Raw genomic sequence first — 22074 nt, 5'->3', positions numbered from 1 at the left:
CACTCCAACCACATCCATCTGTTATCTATAATTTTAGCCAACCTCCTATGGATGACTATATTTGTCGATCCGCTACAGGTCTGTAAGAAATCTGTAGGAAGATTACACATTATTTATCATCATATTGAACTGATATATTCTATTTTAACAATCTAAAATATTAATAACAAACTAATTTTAAATTATAGTCAACCAATATAGTCAATACTATTGAAGCACAATGTCTATCAGGTTCAGCAAATTTTACATAATGTCTTACAGGTCCAATTTAGCCAACGATTATAACCAACTCCGTTGGAGATGCTCTAACCATACAAACCCCTTAGCTAAAAAGTGAGTTGGCATTCCAAATATAAAAAATTTAGCCAATCTGTTGAAAAAATCATACTCCAACCACGTGAACCTTATCTATAATTTTAGCCAACCTCTTGTGGATGGCTATTTTTGTCGAACCTTTACAGGTCTGTAAGAAACATATCATTTATTATCATATTAAACTGATATATTTTATTTTAACAAACTAAAATATTAATAACATTTGATTTTGAAATTATAGCCAACCAATATAGCCAATATCATTCAAGTACAATGTCTTAGAGCATCTCCAACGGGGTTGGCTATAATCGTTGGCTAAATTGGACCTGTAAGACATTATGTAAAATTTGCTGAACCTGTAAGACATTGGGCTTCAATGGTATTGGCTATATTGGTTGGTTATAATTTAAAAATAGTATGTTATTAATATTTTAGATTATTAAAATATAATATATCAGTTCAATATGGTAATAAATGATGTGTAATCTTCCTACAGATTTCTTACAGATCTGTAGCGGATCGACAAATATAGCCATCCATAGGAGGTTGGCTAAAATTATAGACAACAGATGAACGTGGTTGGACTGGTATTTTTTCAACTGGTTGGCTAAATTTTTTATATTTGGCATGCCAACTCATCTTTTACCTAAGGGTTTTGTATGGTTGGAGATGCTCTTATAGGTTCAACAAATTTTAAATAATGTTTTACAGGTTCAATTTAGCCAATGATTATAGTCAATACCGAGGTTCAATTTAGCCAATGATTATAGTCAATAGCGTTAGAGATGCTCTTCGAGAACTAATATGCTACTGAATATACAAAATATTTCTTAGACAAAAAGTGAAAAGGAACTCGTTGCAGAATATCATCGAACTGTTTCATAGCCATAGATAATACCAGAAAGGAAAATATACCCTCTAATGTCAGATTGCTGTTAAAAAAAGTTAGTATTTGGTAAAGGTTAATTCACGATCCTTCTCCCATGACAAGGTCAATGGTTCATATTCGCCCTCCCCACGCTTCAAAGTGTTGCGTCATAACTCATAAGCATGCATGTATTCATATCTCTGATTGAGTTTTATAAACCAAACTTTTAGTTTATTGTTTTAATTATCTAGAATGTTCTTCAAAGTACTTCCATAATCTTTCGAGTTCATGATGACATATATTAATTTTATTAAAAAAATAATTTTAGCTATGCGATCAAAGAATTTAGAAATGTGTGTCAAAAAGTCAAACGACCTGTATTTCAAAAGAGAGAGTACATAATTTACATATAAATTCTTATGAAGAAGCATTTACACTGCAATATAATTCTAGATTACTGTAATGTTACATTCAGTTCCTGAAAATCACATTATATTTGAAGTTACCCACAAACTTATATGACTTAACATGGTGTCAGTTTTATTCAAAGAATAGCATCTTAAAGCAGTTGTAATTGACAAGTGAAAAGAGCAAATTGTATTAAAGGAATACAATGACTGAAGATACAATATGACTATTGCAGATACTATATCATCACATAATGGAACAAGCACTGGTATTTTCATCACTGAAGTAGGCACTGGCTTGTCGATCCATTATGGTTGTGTGAGCTGGCTGATAACGATAGCCGTGTTCATGACCATACTGCTCATAATAGTTGTACGAGGAGTTATATTCATCCTCTGATGATGTATGAACACTAGGATGGCTCTGATGCTGATGCTGATACTGATACTGATACTGATCAGTGTTGTAGTAATGATCAACGTTTTCAAACTCCGGTTCACCAGGAGCTGGCCATAACTCAGCTTGCCTTCCGTTTCTTCTGGCAGTCTTGAGGACCTTCTCTAGATCAGCCCATCCAGTCACGGTAACTTTCTGTATGCCCATGTCTATTTCAATATTATCAACTCCTGCAAAATTAAATTTCAAATATCACATTAATTAGACGACATGTCTGTGGTTCTTCATTGAGTAGAGAAAATGATGAGAGGTAAATAGTGGTATGCACCGTCGAGCCTCCTAAGAGCTTTCCTGATCTTGTTTTCACATCCAGGACAATCCATGTGCACCATCATCTCAACAGTCTGATATAAGACAGTATTAGAACACTACTTTACCAGCAAAAAAAAAAAAAAAACTTTAAAAATCTAGACTACTAAAACGATGCTGAATATAATGTAGCATAAGATTACTCTGTATTCTGTAAGTGTACAGAATCAAAAAGATACACACTCATTAAAAACTTAACGAAAGAAAGAGTGATAGGACTTGCCGATGACATGTTAAAAGCCTGGACTAAGGAGAAGCCGAGATTTAAGTTACCTAAGGTATTCCAGAAAGTTTGTGAATAATATGGAAAACACTGCTGCCTTATATATAGGCATTTTCAAGTCTCTCGTGTTATACGTAGACATTGATTTTCCATAGATATAAGAAAGAGACATCAAGAGAAAAGAGAATAACAGATACAAAAATGGTCCAGTCCACTACATGTTTTTTCTAGGAAACTATTCTTCCCGAAGGAACATAAAGCAAAGAAAAAGCTCAATAAACGCTTACCTTTCATATTGTGGTGCTTATAAAAATATCTCTCGCAGTTTGATCAATTGACTTGAGCCTTCCATGATATCGTGCAGGTGATTGGATCCATAAGCATTCGAAAGAAGAAAGGACAAATTGCTGAGCGGCTAACATGATTATGACAGGTAAGACAAAACTGATGCAATTTTGCTTCTGTACTGCAAAATATCACATACCAGCTAAAAAAGCAGTTTCTATGCAAGTTGCGGATCATAAGAAAAATCAACAAGTAAAAAAGTTGTGTCCAGAAGTATATACCTCAGCATAAATGAGCTCATATAAAGAATCAGAATATCTGAATCTCACATATGCATTAATGCATATACACAATAGGCCAGTTATGCATAATATGGACATAGAAATTACTTTTGAGCAGAAAAAACAGTGTATATACTTTTCAATATAAGTAAGAACTTCAGCACTTGCAAACTCTGAAGCAAGCAGAAAGAGTAACTGGATGTGGTATTCAATATCTTTTTCATCTTTAGGCAACAAAGAAGTCGAGTTTAATTAATAACCTAATGATCATGCACCCATCAATCTGTAGAAATTCAAAATCTTAAACCGTGCTCTAAACCAGGACAGATATATCATGTTTCAATCAAAATTCCAAAGTCAATATAGCAATAAAATGTCTGGAAACCATCTAACAGGTGCCAATACTGCAGACAGAGAGCTGTACAGAAAGTTAAAACCAAAATTACTGATTTCTGAGATAAGAACATAGGTCCAGGTCTCTGACATATGTATGTTAGTAGTATACATTCAGCGGAAAAAAGCTTTGAACAGCTTAAGCTTGAGTCTTTGATGTATGTGCAGGGGGTGTTATAGTATCATTTAGGGGAAAATTGCTTCATTCTAGGGTTTTTCACATCCAACGCTTTTTTCCAATGGACGTATGCCAGTAACATTCGTATGCTATGCTCTGGACCGGCTGCCCAAAAACATATAGATGAACCACATATATACAAAAATCTTAACATCCTATAAAATCATCTTTAAACATTACAACAACCTATAATATCCTAAAGATTCTATATTCCAGCGTGCCAAAGTTAATCCCTCTAACATTTCAATCTTAAGATCCAACAAGTTGTAGATATTCTATAAAGGAAAAGAGCAACTACATATAAGAAATGGCTTGGATAAAAGTTTAGACCACAGCATAATATGAGTATAAAAGGAGATGGTCCCTAGAGAATTATTGAGGATCAAATACGAATATGCAAAATCTTGGTGGATTAAAAGTGTTTGCACTTTTATTATTGGACAAGAACTAGCTCCTGCGAGCAACGAGCCTCTGTGTAAACTCATACATATTTTTTTCTAATCCATTGGTTTCATTTTTTTGCTCCAATTAGCTTAGTCTGGTTACACCACATAAACATATGCCATACCAACATGTACAAGCACATATCTGCAAATAAATTTACATGTTAACACTGAAAAGTGGTGATAAGTAATGTTAAAATTGAAAAACACAATTACACAGTGGTAATTAATTACAGTACTATTAAAAGAATGGCTAAATACCCTTTTAACCCTAATGTTTAGGGTGTGTATCGATATGGTCTCAATGTTTTAACTCGGCTGATTCAGCCCTCCAAGTATCTGATATTGTTCCGATCAGTCCTCATACCAAAAAAACGGTATATAACGGATCGACAATCATGACGTTTCACACTCGTGAGGATTAATATGGGGTTAAAAGGAACATCAAATGTATTTTTTAAGGGTTAAAAGAAACTAGCAAACTTATCTTTAATAGTAATTTCAAGTTTACCCTCCGTTATATACCTTTTTTGGCTTCATCTCAGTATGAGAGCTAATCGGAACATATCGAATACTTGGAGGAATGAATCGGTCGAGTTAAAACATTGAGACTGTATGGTACACACCCATTAAGCCTAAAAGAATTTGGTGGAAAGAAGATCTTACAGAACTATTCTCATAGTCCACCTTTGTCGATCACTAAACTTGGCTCATAATTTCTGGAGAGTAATGGATACTTCGTAAGCAAAAGTTTGGTTGATCTCGCTAAAGGAGTCTTATAGAATGGACCTTCTTTTTTGTTCTTCTTTGATGTGCCTTCTGCTTGTTTTTCTATGTCGGTCTCCTAAAATTGTTGGTGGCAGAGGAGTGTAGTTGTAGTTCTTCCTCTGGTTGCTTATATAATTATATTCTAGGTATAGCATGTCGTTTTCTGCCCTGGTGTGTGATCTGGCTCCCCTAAGCCCATTCTAGAAGTCCGATCCACCACTTTCTAGGCTCATCTATTGTCTGCTTTGAGCCTCATTCACACGACTTTATTTTTGGGCATCTTCCAAAGGCTCGTACTATTAGAATTGTTCTAGCTACTATATGCCGCTCTCACAATTGATGTGGACAACTTCTAGCATCCTCACCTTGCCAAGCCTATTCTTAAGGATTCACATGACATTTACTCCACCGAATTCTCACAATAGATAATGTAATGTCTGAAATTGTAGGAATCAAATGAAATGTGTTTTGCATATGTGTTTCAAGAATTTTAGAAGTGTGCATAAAAGTCCCTGGTAAGAATACTTTCACTTGTTCCTAATCTCAACAATTTGTGCCTATAGAAGCTTATCAAGCCCTCTGCTAGCTAGTCTTGTGAAACATACCCAGCACTCATCTCAGTTAAGGTGTCTAAACAAATTTTTTTAGGACACACGAACATCGATCTAAGAACATCCCAAATAAGGGATCCCAAATCCACTTACACGTGGATCCTACGTAAACATTGAGTCAACTTTTTTTAAAAAAATGATCACACTACCAACAGGAAGAAATCAAAAAAAGTAACGAGCTATATAATTCTTGAACAAACAATAAACTAACGAGCAGAAATCAGAAAAACCTTTCCATCAACATCTTCAAATCTGCAAATTTGTTATTGTAGATGCAGTAACTAAAATGTGTACTCAAGGTGAAGGAATTCAAATTACTAGGAGTGAAACTGTAATCACTACAAGAAAATTCCCGGAATTGCCAACCAAATTTACCAATGGAAACAATTCCGTTACAATTTCCCAACAGAATGCTGACCAATTTTAGCATAGGCTGCGGTCAAACAGTCAGCAACAGATCACCAACCACAATTTACCAACGGAATAAACGGAAAGAGTAGCAACGGAATACCAACAGATTAGTTACGAATTAGCGACGGAATTTCCGTTGGTAAATTGGTGCTTCATTTGTCACTATTTTCGTTGATAATTCCGTTGCTAATTAACAGCTTAAAATTAATCCTATGACTCACTAACTCGGCTTGCATCAAACAATTAACAGCCTTCAAATCATTACTGTCTCAACCAAGATGTTGCATTGTTAGTTAGACAGCTTAGTCTCATGGATAAAGAAACCCAAGATAATCATCATATACTAAAAGACACTTATAACTTGGGTGTGCATAGTCTGGAACATCAATCTCTTCGAATGGATCAATAGCCATACCAACAACTCATGCAACAAAAATTTCAGCATATGAAACATAATGTTGAACAAGGACACCGCGCCAACTATCACTGTTATTACACAAAATTGGATATAAAAATTTTCACTAAAAAAATATGGATTAAGTTTTGATCACTAGTTAAAATATCTCACTTTAATTGTCATGTTTGTACCTTTGTGGATGTGACACTACTCCTATTGTTGATATACTCGCCATGCATGTGTTTGGGGAAGATGCATTTGTAAATAATATGTTTCAAGTTTTTTTTTTCATAGTAATCATCAATCAATCATCAATCATCAATCATCAATATATATAAGAGGATGCATGGTGCCTCTAAAAATCCTCCATTTATTTTTTCTAAATTTTTGAGAAGAAATTAATAAAATAACTGAAAAAATAAGTCTCATCAAAAAAGATGTGTTGTAGGTCTGGTTGCCCATGCGTGAAAACTGCAAATATCTCTTGTTAATAATACATATTAGTTGATAATAGTATCAAATAATGAGTGGGCTCGGATTTCTATAATTGATTTGAAATTTAGCTCAATCCGAATTTAACAAGTTATGCATGATTGCAAATAGTAAAAGTTTTAAATTAAGAAAAGTTTGTTTCTCTCATTACAATACGAAATTTTATAAAAGAATAAATATTGACACATTTTGCTCGAAGACAAGGGAAGAGTGCAACATTTTAGACTTTGGACACACAACGTGTAACGTCGTTGTAACTTTGGTAGATGCCAGTTAGGTAGGGGTTGGTTCATTTTAGTTTTGTCTTTTTTTCTATACCGACATGATTGTGTTTTCTTTCACAATTGTTTTTGTTTTAATTTATCCGCACTCATTTATTTTGTTTACAAGTGTTATCTGTCTAAAAAATTTAAATTTTGTCTCACTAACAGAAAAAATTATGTCACACGTAATTTGCGAATAAGACCATAATAATTTATATGGATATGACGCAAAATTTAATCAAAATCTTATTGCTTTAAGATCAATATTATAACAAATTTATATCAGAATAGTGTATATGTTATGTAAAAAAAAAGATAATATATGTTTGTGTGTTTTGTTGCGGAACAATTAAAGTTATAAATTTTTATAAAAATAATAATGTATTAAATAACCAAAATTATATAATATGAACACTTTAATGAGAAATTATTCAAATATTTGATATTTTTACTTTTATAAAAATACTAACATAATAATCATGCATTTGAGCATTTCTAGTAATATTTGAGTTAAGTAATAAAGTGATCAAATAAGCAAACTAATACTAAAAACAATGATGATGCCAATAATAAAAAATTGATTACAAAATGCTTCTCTTTCCCAATAGGATTAGAACCTAACTGAGTAGGAGAGAAAATAAAAAATTGATTACAAAATGCTTCTCTTTCCCAATAGATTAGAACCTAACTGAGTAGGGGAGAAAGGAAAATTTGGTAACTCTGCTGTTCTGATTCATTTCTTACTCCCATCTGTTGCCATTGTTGACCAGCCCCTTCATTTTTAATATATACACACAACAACAGTCATATTAGGGGTCTGATTCTCTTGTAAATAAAGGTCAGTGCTTTATTAATTTGATGCAGTTTTAATTCTTGGGTTATGATTATTATATCATTTTTTTAGCTTTTGTTGTTTCTTTTGATTGTTTGCTCGTTTGGGTTTTTGTTTAGATGATTGTACTGACAAACCATTCTGTCAATTTCTTGCTTTTGTTTTAGATTGTTGTTTTTTTCTGACTAGAATGTTTTCTTGTCTTCTTGTTTATAATTTAGTGCTAAATAAATTGTGTACTATGCATGTATATATTTTTTAGATTCTTGGTGTATTTATCTGTCTTGGGTTTTTATCTGATTGGCATCTAACACTTCAAAGTTTGGAACTTTAGGCTTTTTTCCAGTTGGGTTTGGGCTAAATTTGGCTGTTGTGTGATCTTGGGTTATTCGGTCATTCTGTGTTTTTATGTTTTAGGGTTGTTGAATTTGTGAATTTTGGGAGGATGAAGGGAAAGATTGGGACTTCAGGAACTTACTTTGTGCTGAATACCGGGGCTAAAATTCCGGCTATAGGGCTGGGGACTTGGCAAAGTGGTGGTGACCTTTGTGTTGAAGCAGTGAAGACTGCATTATCTGTCGGTTATCGTCATATAGATTGTGCACATCTTTACGGGAATGAGGTGGAAGTTGGGGAAGCCTTGGCCGAAGCTTTTAAAGGCTCATTAAAGAGGGAGGATCTCTTTTTGACGTCTAAATTGTATTGTACGTTGAATTCGATTAATAAAATTGAAAAATCTGTTAGAGTTTCGCTTAAGAACCTCGGAGTGTCGTATTTGGATCTTTATTTGATGCATTGGCCTGAAAGCTCTGCATTTGGGGATGCTACTGATCCTCCTGCACATTCCAGCAGTGAATATAGGCAATTCTTGAATAGATTGAAATCAACATGGAAAGCAATGGAAGATCTAATACAGTTGGGACTTGTTCGAGCAATTGGAGTTAGCAATTTCAGTCTGCCGCAGATGGAAGAATTGCTTAAATTCTCCAAAATAATACCCGCAGTTAATCAGGTTGGTAGAATGTGCTTCATACATTGTTTTCTTAATGCATATGCGTTATATTATTGAGATATATAGTCTTTTTTGTGCAATTCCATATCACTACATTTTAGTTACCCAAAACTAGGTAAATCGAGTGCTTATGCACTGGTAGGTGGCCCACGAGAAATGTTAAAAGGTAAATCGAGTGCTTATGTACTGGTACGTGGCCCCCAAGAAATTTTTGCCGCTCACGGAGATCGAACCCCTGATCTCGAATTTTCTATCACAAATTTTCTAAACAATCTCCACATCCACTAGGCCACCTCTTGAGGGTTGGTCTACGGTGTTTAGGATAGCACAATTCCAGATTATGGTCCGTCTCATTTTCCTATCATTTTGAAAATAAGTCAGACCCTCCTAGAATTCTCATTGTTTGAAATTAACTTTTAGTACTTGATAACCAGAGAGATGAATTAATTTTATAAATTGGTTTCTGATACTGTTTTTCATTCTGTTAACTACCGCTGTAACCCCCCTAATACTCCTCTCCATTAGAAAATTTAATATCAACTTATGTATGATAAAAATGTTAGATAAGAATGATTACACGGTTCCTAAAACGCTCAATGGCCAAAGAATGGATAAATCGTCTTCCCCTGTTGTATGCTGTTTGTATCTCGAAGTCAAGAATTCAAGGCGAGACTATCGGTGCTCTTTACCATCCCCTGTGACAGCCTCCAGAGTCCAGATTTCCCCTTCAAGCTATAACTCAACCTGAAATCTTCCCTGCAATCTCTATAATCACCTGGAATCTATCTCCATCATGCTTCGTATGGTCTTTATAGTTGCAGTTTTTAATTATAACAAAGAATCCATTTTGGATAGTGTGTTGCATCCCGTGTTTGTTGTGGTGTTGACATGGGCAGGAAAGGCCGGAATTGAAGAGTTGGAATAGCAGAGTACAAAGACACATATGAACATATTTATTAATGCATTTGTCTTTTTTTGTTCAAAATATTTTCAAAATTGTGTAAGCTTATAAGTTTTTGTTTTACTAAGAAGGTAATATGGTCATATGGCCTTTAACAAACTCCATTTTTCATGTTTAGGGTTTAGTGTTTATTGTTTGTCTCTTTGATGTTCCCCTGTCCTGCTGTTTAGCGTACTTTATTACTTTGAATAGGAACCTATACATATCGTGATTTGGCTTCTGATTGCATGATAGATGGAGTTGCATCCTTTTTGGAGGCAAGATGAACTAGTTAAGTTCTGTCAGTCAAGAAGTATACATGTATCTGCTCACACACCATTGGGAGTTCCAAGTTCCAGTCCTGCTCTCTCCGAAAGTGGATCAGGTGAGGAAGATGAACCTGGAACCCCTCGCATTTCTTTTAGAAGGTCAAGATCAGTGCACGGGCCTATGTTGAAATTGTCAGTTGTTGCCGAGATAGCAGACAAGCATAAGAAAACACCAGAACAGGTACAATTGATTATATTATACCTTAACTCTAATGTTTTGCTTGCTTTGTTTCAAAATAATATCATATTCATGTTCTATGTTGGTTCTAGAATGTGAATTTTAGAGACTTTTAGTTCTTACTTTACCATTGCTCCCTTTTGACCTTTTCATTCATTTTGAGGGCGAGCATTACAACTTCTCTTAAAGTAATTGTCTTTCTATATAAATACTAGCATTTAACCCGTGCGAAGCACGGGCGGGTATATAGTTCGCAATTTATTATCTATAATTTAAATTTTAACATCGCAAAATTATATATTTATAATTTTATTTATAACATCATTATAATTTTTTTAATGAAATATTATATGATAATATATTGTTAGGAGTGTTTTTAGTATTTGAAACTGTTTATAATACTAATAGACTCCACATTTGTAGAGTTGTAGTACCAAAAGGAGAGTACCAAACCAAAAAATATAACTAAAACCTTGGACTACAAATTATACCCATGTTGGCTTATTATAGTATAGTATAGATATATTTGTTATCTGGCCCTACCTCATTCATGAATTTCTATACATTTTATTTTTTTTCGGTTGTTATGGACCTAAAAAGACAAACTTGTCCATATGGTTGGAAACTCTTTTGTAATGTGAACAATCTTAGTTGTCATAATTTTCAATGTGTTGCTTGAGGTTCAAACAGAGTATATAGCAGTGTCACGTAAGCAAATTATGCCGGAAGATAAGATTAATATGACACAGGCACTGTAGAGTTCTTTATCCTTTTTAAAGTTAAAATCTTCTGTTGACTGGGAAAATGATATACATGTTAGAAGCATGTTTGTAAAAGAAAAGGAAAAACACGCGTTTTGTTAGTTGCAATGTGTTTACTTGCAAGGTCTCTAGGTATTGAGGCTGCGGACGGATCTTCATAACATGAATTTTGTTGGGATTAATTAGATAACATTGTGACATCCCTTAAATCCGGGGGTCTGGATTTGGTGCCACTAAGACAAAAATCATTTAACACCTGTATTTGTAATAGAAGGTAAAACATATATTTAAAATTTTTGACATTTAAAAAAAAGATTTAAATCAAAATCACTTTGAACCCCTAAAACAGGATCGCAAACAGGTTACAGCATTGAAATCAGAATCTGCTATCAAATCTTATTACAGCTTAAACTACATTACCAGGTAGACTTCAATGAGAAGAATAGCTGGAAACAAATTAAATTAATCTACTATATAACTCAACTAAAGTTGAGCAATTCTAACCAGAATTATTCTCCTGGACATCTCCCTCGATGCACGACCTGAACATCAAGCTGAAACTTAAACCCCTGACACTCTCGCCTAGCATTACTCTTACGCGCAGCTCATACAGGTGACCATCCCAATTCCTATCTGAAAATGGTTAGAAATAATGGCAAGAGTTAGCAATAATGCTCAGCAAGTATATATATATATATAAGAAGAGAGGTACAATCGAAAGGCCTTGAAGTAAAAGTAAATACTCCTGTAAACAATTTCTATAATTCAAAGTTTCCTCGAACCCATAAATTTATACGTGTGAGAGCCAGATGATATGCAACACTTTAAAGTGATCAATATGCTAAAATAGAACGGGCATTTTTGGATTTAAATAGAATCAATTACTTTTCTCATATTCCCAACTATCTTCCATAGAAACTTTCAAATCTATCTCATTAAATTGTCTATTCATCTGAACACCATCTTCATACAGATGTTTATTTAAATAGGATAATGAACTTTCACAGTTCCCGAACAATAGAATCCATATCCCGGGCCCCGGACATAACGTCCTCCCAGTGACAATTATTGGTGCCCCGGGCCCCGGACTTAAAGTCCTCCCGGTGACAATTATTGGTGCCCCGGGCCCCGGACTTAAAGTCCTCCCGGTGACAATAATTTGTGTACACAATAGGCATCTTGCTGGCCTTTCTGATTGGCTATTCACTAGCCCCGGCTATTCACTAGCCCCCGGCTATTCACTAGCCCCCGGCTATTCACTAGCCCCCGGCTATTCACTAGCCCCCGGCTATTCACTAGCCCCCGGCTATTCACTAGCCCCTCACAATATGTATTTATTTCTTTTACAACTATAGATATATTCTAAAACTCTTCCTTTCTTATTTCAAATCACCACCATGTAACTCAATGTAACCAAGTAGCTATCTCAGCTTTAAAGAACATGATATATTTCTAGCAATGTTGTCAACTGTCGATATAACAGTAGAGATATTTAACTTATCTTTAATCACACGCGAAAGATAGCAATGATTGCCCTTTCAATATAAATGCAGAATAGAATTACTTGCAGTAATTACAAGTTGAGAATAGAAATACTTGTTAACTGCAAGAGAAAGATAGATAGAAATACTTGCAATAATTATAAGTTGGGAATAGAAGTACTTGCCTTAACTCCTGCTCCTCACTCAGATTTTCAATAGTACTATCTATTGCACAACTGTTTCCTTCTGCTTGACAACTTTCATCGAGCTTCCATAGCACAACATTGTTTTGTCAGTTATTTTTAATTCGACTTGCAACACTTTTCAATAACATTTAAAAGCCATTGAAATTACACGTCTCGATCAGCCCTATACGATAATAGAATAATACTTCAGCCGTGCCGTTGAATCAAGCGGATTAACTAATTCTGAATACTATTATAATCCGCCAAAAACTACCCTTCGCATATCTCTATATGTAATATATAAAAATATATATGAATCTACATAAATATTCAAATAATACTCTGTACATGTTGGATCCGTCAGGCAAATATCAAAATCCGGAAACAATCAGCATAACATGTGTTCCAATCCAACCATAACTATTAATTATCAAGTATCCATTATAAAAAAAACACACTTAATTTCTAATAAAAATTCGACAGTATCTCCTCTATTTATCAGACTATCCACCTGTTTTAAACTACAGTAACACCAACAACCAACTATAAATTTAAACTTGATTATATAGCAAGCTCCAAAACTTTCTAATTATTTCAATTTATCAAAATCATACTTAATTGGCACGTACCACACCTATATATGTACATATAAGCAACCATCACACTAGTACACATAATCTCAAACCGAAAGCTTTAATACCTGATCGTATAATCTTGTTTATTCAAGTATCCAACTCACCAATTACTAAACCTACTACTAGAAACAACCAATTCTCTTCTGCCTTTTCAAGTGAAAAGTTGATAATTAAAGAACCCTCAATTAACTTAAATCACATAATTAACATAAACTTCAATAATCATTTTACCATTATTCATAATTCACATATATACACTGATTTGGTCTCAACAACAGTTAGCTACTTAACAATTATAGATTAATTTCTTACAACTCTACTGCACATACCTTGCTCAAACATTTTTCATAAATTGAAAAATAAATATTTCAGTACCATATTTCTACAGAATCTTCCTGAATATCATATCAATCTACCATAAAAATATTGAATTTATCCTCAATTTTTATATTCAAAAACGAACCTTGCAAACTCAAAATAGAGTCACAGAATTTCTGCTCTGCACTCCTTCACTAAAATAATCATAACTCTCTGCTCATATATTCAAGGGATATGATTTTTAGTATGCATATTCCTGAGATGATATAGAACAACTTTCATTAAGAAACTTTCAACAAAATCAGTTATTAAATTCCCCGAATTACCTGTGCAAAACCTTGGCAGAAGCTGTGTAGAATATCTCGAGCCACAACTTTTCAACCCACCTCATCGTTAACTCCATTAGGCCTTCTTTTCAAAACCCACAACTCAAAGCAATCTCTGTAGTTTCGACTCTCAACAGCCATCCCCTTCAAACTGCTACGGCGACATAGTCACAACCGACCCCGCCGCTGACCCCTGTTGTACAACCACCATAGGATTAAAATCACAGCCCGCCACTACTCGTCGGCGTCACTCTATTATTTAAAATCACGACCACCGGAGACGCAATCCTCCATCGCTACCCCGTCTCCGGCGACTCAAGCCGCGCGAGACCAAACTCAACCAACATCAATTAACATATAACTCAAGCAAACAGCATACACACGATTATATGTCTATACAAACAACCCTTGCCCCAATCAATTTGATCTCTCTCTCCCCTCTCTGATTTTCCCTCTTTTCTTTTGAAACCCTAGCCCCGCTACTCTCTTTCTATCGCCGCCTGTTGCTACCCGGATATGTTGTGGCTTTCTCCTTTTGTTTTTTTTTTTAAAACCAAAGAAACTAAATCCACAATTTTATTTATTTTATACTACAATTCACACCCCCAAATTAAAATAAAGGCTATCTTTAACAATTAGGGGCTAAAAAATATTCCTGAAATTTAAAATAAAACTTTTGTTGGCCTTAACTAAAATAATTTTTGATTTTCAAAATCAAAAGACAAAGTTTGATTAATCAAACAATAAAATAAATCAAAATTCTAGATTGCCCACTTGGACAGAAAATAAACAATAAAATTGCTCATTTAACATGTACCATAATTAAATCAAATAATCACATAATTGCATAAATCTTCAAATAGCTGCACTGTAAAAATAATATTTTTACAGCCTCCCTCTATTTTTAAAACTAATTCTCAAAAATCATTTTTAATTTACAAATAATTAAATTAACCATTTGAAACTTCCAAATATTTCTGAATCCGACAGAAATATAGAAATACTAGTGTTTAAATATTATAGTAATTTAAATCAGATAAAATCATTAGGCTCAAATAAAACAAACTTTGATTTCGAAATCAAAGGATAAATTTGATTTATTAAAAAGGATATAATAAATCAAAATTTTAAACTAACTGCTCACACAAATAAAATAACCAAATAAGAAGCACATTTAACATGAACCACAGTTAAATCACATAACTGCAATAGCTTTTCAAACTACACCTGAAAATATTATCCACATAATATTTTAAATAATAAAATTCTCGATATTTCACTGGACTAGGAATTTAATTAAAAAATAAATAAATAATTGCATAAAATTCCGGATTATCACAATCTACCCCCCTTATAAGGATTCCGTCCTCGGAATCCGCGAAGTGAAAAGTCATATCCAGCTTTATACAATCAGCATTGTAGAGCATTGACGCTCTAACCTAATTATAGGTACTATATCGAATAATCTAGCACGGATTCTACATAAAGTTTATATAAACTCTTAGTTCAAGAACTCCACACCTAGCTCCTTACTCTGACCCAACAATTCTCATACTCATCTACTACTTCGATATACCTGATAAAAGACAATAAGTAATTCTCCAAATTTTGCACTATATAGCAAAGATTACTATATACTATGTGAAAATTTCCACTGGTATATCCTCAGCTAGCTTTAATTATAAAAGCTTTAAAGAAGGATTGGAACTCAAAGAAATTCTATCATGTTTCTTCTCAGACACAAACTCACTAGTTCCAGAACTGGAAACAAATATATCCCAAAATGATTTCTCAGGATCAATACTCCAATCTAAATTTCATTGACCAAGACTATACCCAATAGTCTCAACTTACCTCTATATGAGGTTCCACTAAACACACTTCTATTACAATCTACATTCTGATTTCAATAACTTATAACCTACAGCTCTGATACCAACTGTGACATCCCTTAAATCCGGGGGTCTGGATTTGGTGCCACTAAGACAAAAATCATTTAACACCTGTATTTGTAATAGAAGGTAAAACATATATTTAAAAATTTTGACATTTAAAAAAAAGATTTAAATCAAAATCACTTTGAACCCCTAAAACAGGATCGCAAACAGGTTACAGCATTGAAATCAGAATCTGCTATCAAATCTTATTACAGCTTAAACTACATTACCAGGTAGACTTCAATGAGAAGAATAGCTGGAAACAAATTAAATTAATCTACTATATAACTCAACTAAAGTTGAGCAATTCTAACCAGAATTATTCTCCTGGACATCTCCCTCGATGCACGACCTGAACATCAAGCTGAAACTTAAACCCCTGACACTCTCGCCTAGCATTACTCTTACGCGCAGCTCATACAGGTGACCATCCCAATTCCTATCTGAAAATGGTTAGAAATAATGGCAAGAGTTAGCAATAATGCTCAGCAAGTATATATATATATAAGAAGAGAGGTACAATCGAAAGGCCTTGAAGTAAAAGTAAATACTCCTGTAAACAATTTCTATAATTCAAAGTTTCCTCGAACCCATAAATTTATACGTGTGAGAGCCAGATGATATGCAACACTTTAAAGTGATCAATATGCTAAAATAGAACGGGCATTTTTGGATTTAAATAGAATCAATTACTTTTCTCATATTCCCAACTATCTTCCATAGAAACTTTCAAATCTATCTCATTAAATTGTCTATTCATCTGAACACCATCTTCATACAGATGTTTATTTAAATAGGATAATGAACTTTCACAGTTCCCGAACAATAGAATCCATATCCCGGGCCCCGGACATAACGTCCTCCCAGTGACAATTATTGGTGCCCCGGGCCCCGGACTTAAAGTCCTCCCGGTGACAATTATTGGTGCCCCGGGCCCCGGACTTAAAGTCCTCCCGGTGACAATAATTTGTGTACACAATAGGCATCTTGCTGGCCTTTCTGATTGGCTATTCACTAGCCCCGGCTATTCACTAGCCCCCGGCTATTCACTAGCCCCTCACAATATGTATTTATTTCTTTTACAACTATAGATATATTCTAAAACTCTTCCTTTCTTATTTCAAATCACCACCATGTAACTCAATGTAACCAAGTAGCTATCTCAGCTTTAAAGAACATGATATATTTCTAGCAATGTTGTCAACTGTCGATATAACAGTAGAGATATTTAACTTATCTTTAATCACACGCGAAAGATAGCAATGATTGCCCTTTCAATATAAATGCAGAATAGAATTACTTGCAGTAATTACAAGTTGAGAATAGAAATACTTGTTAACTGCAAGAGAAAGATAGATAGAAATACTTGCAATAATTATAAGTTGGGAATAGAAGTACTTGCCTTAACTCCTGCTCCTCACTCAGATTTTCAATAGTACTATCTATTGCACAACTGTTTCCTTCTGCTTGACAACTTTCATCGAGCTTCCATAGCACAACATTGTTTTGTCAGTTATTTTTAATTCGACTTGCAACACTTTTCAATAACATTTAAAAGCCATTGAAATTACACGTCTCGATCAGCCCTATACGATAATAGAATAATACTTCAGCCGTGCCGTTGAATCAGGCGGATTAACTAATTCTGAATACTATTATAATCCGCCAAAAACTACCCTTCGCATATCTCTATATGTAATATATAAAAATATATATGAATCTACATAAATATTCAAATAATACTCTGTACATGTTGGATCCGTCAGGCAAATATCAAAATCCGGAAACAATCAGCATAACATGTGTTCCAATCCAACCATAACTATTAATTATCAAGTATCCATTATAAAAAAAACACACTTAATTTCTAATAAAAATTCGACAGTATCTCCTCTATTTATCAGACTATCCACCTGTTTTAAACTACAGTAACACCAACAACCAACTATAAATTTAAACTTGATTATATAGCAAGCTCCAAAACTTTCTAATTATTTCAATTTATCAAAATCATACTTAATTGGCACGTACCACACCTATATATGTACATATAAGCAACCATCACACTAGTACACATAATCTCAAACCGAAAGCTTTAATACCTGATCGTATAATCTTGTTTATTCAAGTATCCAACTCACCAATTACTAAACCTACTACTAGAAACAACCAATTCTCTTCTGCCTTTTCAAGTGAAAAGTTGATAATTAAAGAACCCTCAATTAACTTAAATCACATAATTAACATAAACTTCAATAATCATTTTACCATTATTCATAATTCACATATATACACTGATTTGGTCTCAACAACAGTTAGCTACTTAACAATTATAGATTAATTTCTTACAACTCTACTGCACATACCTTGCTCAAACATTTTTCATAAATTGAAAAATAAATATTTCAGTACCATATTTCTACAGAATCTTCCTGAATATCATATCAATCTACCATAAAAATATTGAATTTATCCTCAATTTTTATATTCAAAAACGAACCTTGCAAACTCAAAATAGAGTCACAGAATTTCTGCTCTGCACTCCTTCACTAAAATAATCATAACTCTCTGCTCATATATTCAAGGGATATGATTTTTAGTATGCATATTCCTGAGATGATATAGAACAACTTTCATTAAGAAACTTTCAACAAAATCAGTTATTAAATTCCCCGAATTACCTGTGCAAAACCTTGGCAGAAGCTGTGTAGAATATCTCGAGCCACAACTTTTCAACCCACCTCATCGTTAACTCCATTAGGCCTTCTTTTCAAAACCCACAACTCAAAGCAATCTCTGTAGTTTCGACTCTCAACAGCCATCCCCTTCAAACTGCTACGGCGACATAGTCACAACCGACCCCGCCGCTGACCCCTGTTGTACAACCACCATAGGATTAAAATCACAGCCCGCCACTACTCGTCGGCGTCACTCTATTATTTAAAATCACGACCACCGGAGACGCAATCCTCCATCGCTACCCCGTCTCCGGCGACTCAAGCCGCGCGAGACCAAACTCAACCAACATCAATTAACATATAACTCAAGCAAACACCATACACACGATTATATGTCTATACAAACAACCCTTGCCCCAATCAATTTGATCTCTCTCTCCCCTCTCTGATTTTCCCTCTTTTCTTTTGAAACCCTAGCCCCGCTACTCTCTTTCTATCGCCGCCTGTTGCTCCCCGGATATGTTGTGGCTTTCTCCTTTTGTTTTTTTTTTTAAAACCAAAGAAACTAAATCCACAATTTTATTTATTTTATACTACAATTCACACCCCCAAATTAAAATAAAGGCTATCTTTAACAATTAGGGGCTAAAAAATATTCCTGAAATTTAAAATAAAACTTTTGTTGGCCTTAACTAAAATAATTTTTGATTTTCAAAATCAAAAGACAAAGTTTGATTAATCAAACAATAAAATAAATCAAAATTCTAGATTGCCCACTTGGACAGAAAATAAACAATAAAATTGCTCATTTAACATGTACCATAATTAAATCAAATAATCACATAATTGCATAAATCTTCAAATAGCTGCACTGTAAAAATAATATTTTTACAGCCTCCCTCTATTTTTAAAACTAATTCTCAAAAATCATTTTTAATTTACAAATAATTAAATTAACCATTTGAAACTTCCAAATATTTCTGAATCCGACAGAAATATAGAAATACTAGTGTTTAAATATTATAGTAATTTAAATCAGATAAAATCATTAGGCTCAAATAAAACAAACTTTGATTTCGAAATCAAAGGATAAATTTGATTTATTAAAAAGGATATAATAAATCAAAATTTTAAACTAACTGCTCACACAAATAAAATAACCAAATAAGAAGCACATTTAACATGAACCACAGTTAAATCACATAACTGCAATAGCTTTTCAAACTACACCTGAAAATATTATCCACATAATATTTTAAATAATAAAATTCTCGATATTTCACTGGACTAGGAATTTAATTAAAAAAAATAAATAATTGCATAAAATTCCGGATTATCACAAACATTCCAAGATGTTCCCATATAATCATGATAATAATTTTTAAATGGTATCATATTGATATTCAGATTAATATAATGGAAACATATGATCTAGGATGGTGGGAACTGGTATATTAGTAAAAAATTTAGTTTTGTTTAAAATTATATTGTATAAAACTTTTTTATTTAGTTACAAGTAGTATTCTATGTTTACTTTGCATTAAAAAAATTGTTGGGCAGTTCGAGTTGGAAAATGCACTGTATGTTGCTAAATTGAGAAGTCAAAATGCTGGTGATCTCAATTTTCACATATATGCAGCAAAATTAGGCATCACTTGTGGTTTTCAAAATTAAATTTCCTTTTTTCTATGAGCGGATATTGTATTCCTGTTTTGAAGTAAAGAACCTATTATTTGATTGTTCCTAATCCTTGCCCCTCCCCATTGAATATCCCTGGCCAAGTAATGGCACTGACCCTTCTTTAGCTTTATATGCATGTTTTCTCAGATCAGATCACACATCTTCGACATCTACTAGTGTGCCACTGTAGGTCTGTAGCCACTTATTCATTTGTCCAACTGTGAGAATGGGCGAAGTGCTAGAATAGATTGATATTTATGCATATTGAATACAGTGATGGTTGTCTAATAGATTGGGATAAGAAGGGCTCTGGGGTACATAAGTTTGTCTTCTAATATGTGTTGCTCTAGCATGATAGATTTTTTAACCAGGGAGACAATATGCACAACTTGGTAGGTAGTGACATGATTTGAACTGCAACTATATGGTGAAGATTAGAGGCAACTCAACACTTAAAAATCACTTATTTGTGGAGTTCTGCAATGTCTTATATGGCCGGGCCTTCTTTCGAACATATAAAATCTCTGTTACAATCACGAAACCCATCTTACCTTCCTTTTTTTGCTCATTCTTTTGCACTATTGTTTTAGATTCAGAAACTGCTGCTTTTGCATATGTAAATTTATCTATTTAGAAAATCTTATGCATCAAAAAGTCCAATGGAATGTCAATGCATATAAAGGCACAAGTCAGGTTCTCAATCTGTTGGCCCCCCATCCTTCAAAGTGGCTGCAAGCCTGGAACTACTCCTTTAAACAGCATGTTACTAAATTTGATGAAAATCTCTCCATTTATGTTTTTATTACATAAAGTCTGTCCCCAACATATTTTTATAGCAACTATAACTCACGAATCGTTATTATGATCTTTTTAGATTATTTTGAAGTGGGGTCTTCAAAGAGGGACAAGTGTACTGCCATGTAGCGTAAAGCCTGACCGTATAAGAAAAAACATAGACATATTCAGCTGGTCATTGTCTGATAGTGAATGGAACCGCCTGAATCAGATAGAGCCCCAGATATGCTTATTCGGGAATGGTCCTATGACAAGCTTTTCCGATAGTGCATTTGTTCATGGTAGTGGCCCACTTCAAGCTGTGAATGAGATGGAAGATGATGCAGAATCCAATTCATGATGTTTAGCTCCATGCTCTACAATTTTATTTCACCAAACATGTTGATGTAATTTTGTGTGATATGTTTGTTTGAATGCTTTTGTTTCCCAAGTTGAATGACAGTGCAAAGTTAAAGGAACATTTATAAAGCAAATTCGAGTATGGCTTGTGTGGGAATCTAGATTTTATTTGAAATTCTGGATTTGATCAAATAAGCTGTTTGGAAATTTGGATTTCATTTGAAATCCACACATTCAAATATTAGAATAAATCTGAAAATTTGAAATGACAACTCAAATCCCGTCATTTGAAATGAAATGCATGTTTCCACACGGCCTGAAAATGGTGTATCTCATTATTTCTTTGACACGCCTGCATGTACCAGAGCAATGCATTTGAGCCTAACCATATAACAGTGTTTGGTGTTTCTGAATTACTACTTCAGTTTGGCACTTGATCACTTGTCAACAGTCTATGCTTACTGATTCCACCTATATGTATAATTTCAAGTCATATTTCCAAATTTGACAGCCAGAACCTTAATTCCTTTTGATTATGATCAGAGAC

General features: G+C 33.8%; 2 protein-coding genes and 2 long non-coding RNA genes across 10 annotated transcripts; 1 reads left to right on the top strand and 3 right to left on the bottom strand.

The window, feature by feature from the left end:
• Positions 1–1645: 1645 nt before the first annotated feature.
• LOC108195587 (heavy metal-associated isoprenylated plant protein 28) lies at positions 1646–5272 on the bottom strand. 4 transcript variants are annotated; one of them, XM_064080925.1, is made up of 4 exons: positions 4826–5272; positions 2867–4304; positions 2316–2391; positions 1646–2217 (listed from the first exon to the last, which is right to left on the bottom strand). In XM_064080925.1, the coding sequence occupies exons 3-4, from the start codon at positions 2380–2382 to the stop codon at positions 1838–1840; spliced, it is 447 nt and encodes a 148-aa protein (XP_063936995.1). In that variant the 5' UTR covers positions 2383–2391; positions 2867–4304; positions 4826–5272; the 3' UTR covers positions 1646–1837. The 4 variants fall into 4 exon arrangements, with proteins under 4 accessions (XP_063936995.1, XP_063936996.1, XP_017218055.1 ...); XM_064080926.1 differs by having other exon boundaries at positions 2867–3045; XM_017362566.2 differs by having other exon boundaries at positions 2867–5272.
• Positions 5273–7703: 2431 nt separating this feature from the next.
• Positions 7704–21669, top strand: LOC108196455 (aldo-keto reductase family 4 member C10). 3 transcript variants are annotated; one of them, XM_064081331.1, is made up of 4 exons: positions 7704–7939; positions 8378–8945; positions 10141–10395; positions 21268–21669. In XM_064081331.1, the coding sequence occupies exons 2-4, from the start codon at positions 8379–8381 to the stop codon at positions 21526–21528; spliced, it is 1083 nt and encodes a 360-aa protein (XP_063937401.1). In that variant the 5' UTR covers positions 7704–7939; position 8378; the 3' UTR covers positions 21529–21669. The 3 variants fall into 3 exon arrangements, with proteins under 3 accessions (XP_063937401.1, XP_017219241.1, XP_017219242.1); XM_017363752.2 differs by having other exon boundaries at positions 8351–8945; XM_017363753.2 differs by having other exon boundaries at positions 8268–8945.
• LOC108196456 (uncharacterized) lies at positions 11502–15026 on the bottom strand. Its single transcript, XR_010285606.1, has 2 exons — positions 14099–15026; positions 11502–11786 (listed from the first exon to the last, which is right to left on the bottom strand). It is a non-coding gene; the product is annotated as an uncharacterized LOC108196456 (long non-coding RNA).
• Positions 16194–19213, bottom strand: LOC108196457 (uncharacterized). 2 transcript variants are annotated; one of them, XR_001801805.2, is made up of 2 exons: positions 18717–19213; positions 16194–17621 (listed from the first exon to the last, which is right to left on the bottom strand). It is a non-coding gene; the product is annotated as an uncharacterized LOC108196457 (long non-coding RNA). The 2 variants fall into 2 exon arrangements; XR_010285605.1 differs by having other exon boundaries at positions 16194–16478.
• Positions 21670–22074: the final 405 nt, after the last annotated feature.

This window comes from Daucus carota, chromosome 7 (genome assembly GCF_001625215.2).
Source record: "Daucus carota subsp. sativus chromosome 7, DH1 v3.0, whole genome shotgun sequence".
NCBI lineage: Eukaryota > Viridiplantae > Streptophyta > Magnoliopsida > Apiales > Apiaceae > Daucus > Daucus carota.
Note: the sequence above shows the minus strand (reverse complement) of the source record. Positions and strands in the feature narration are given on the sequence as shown.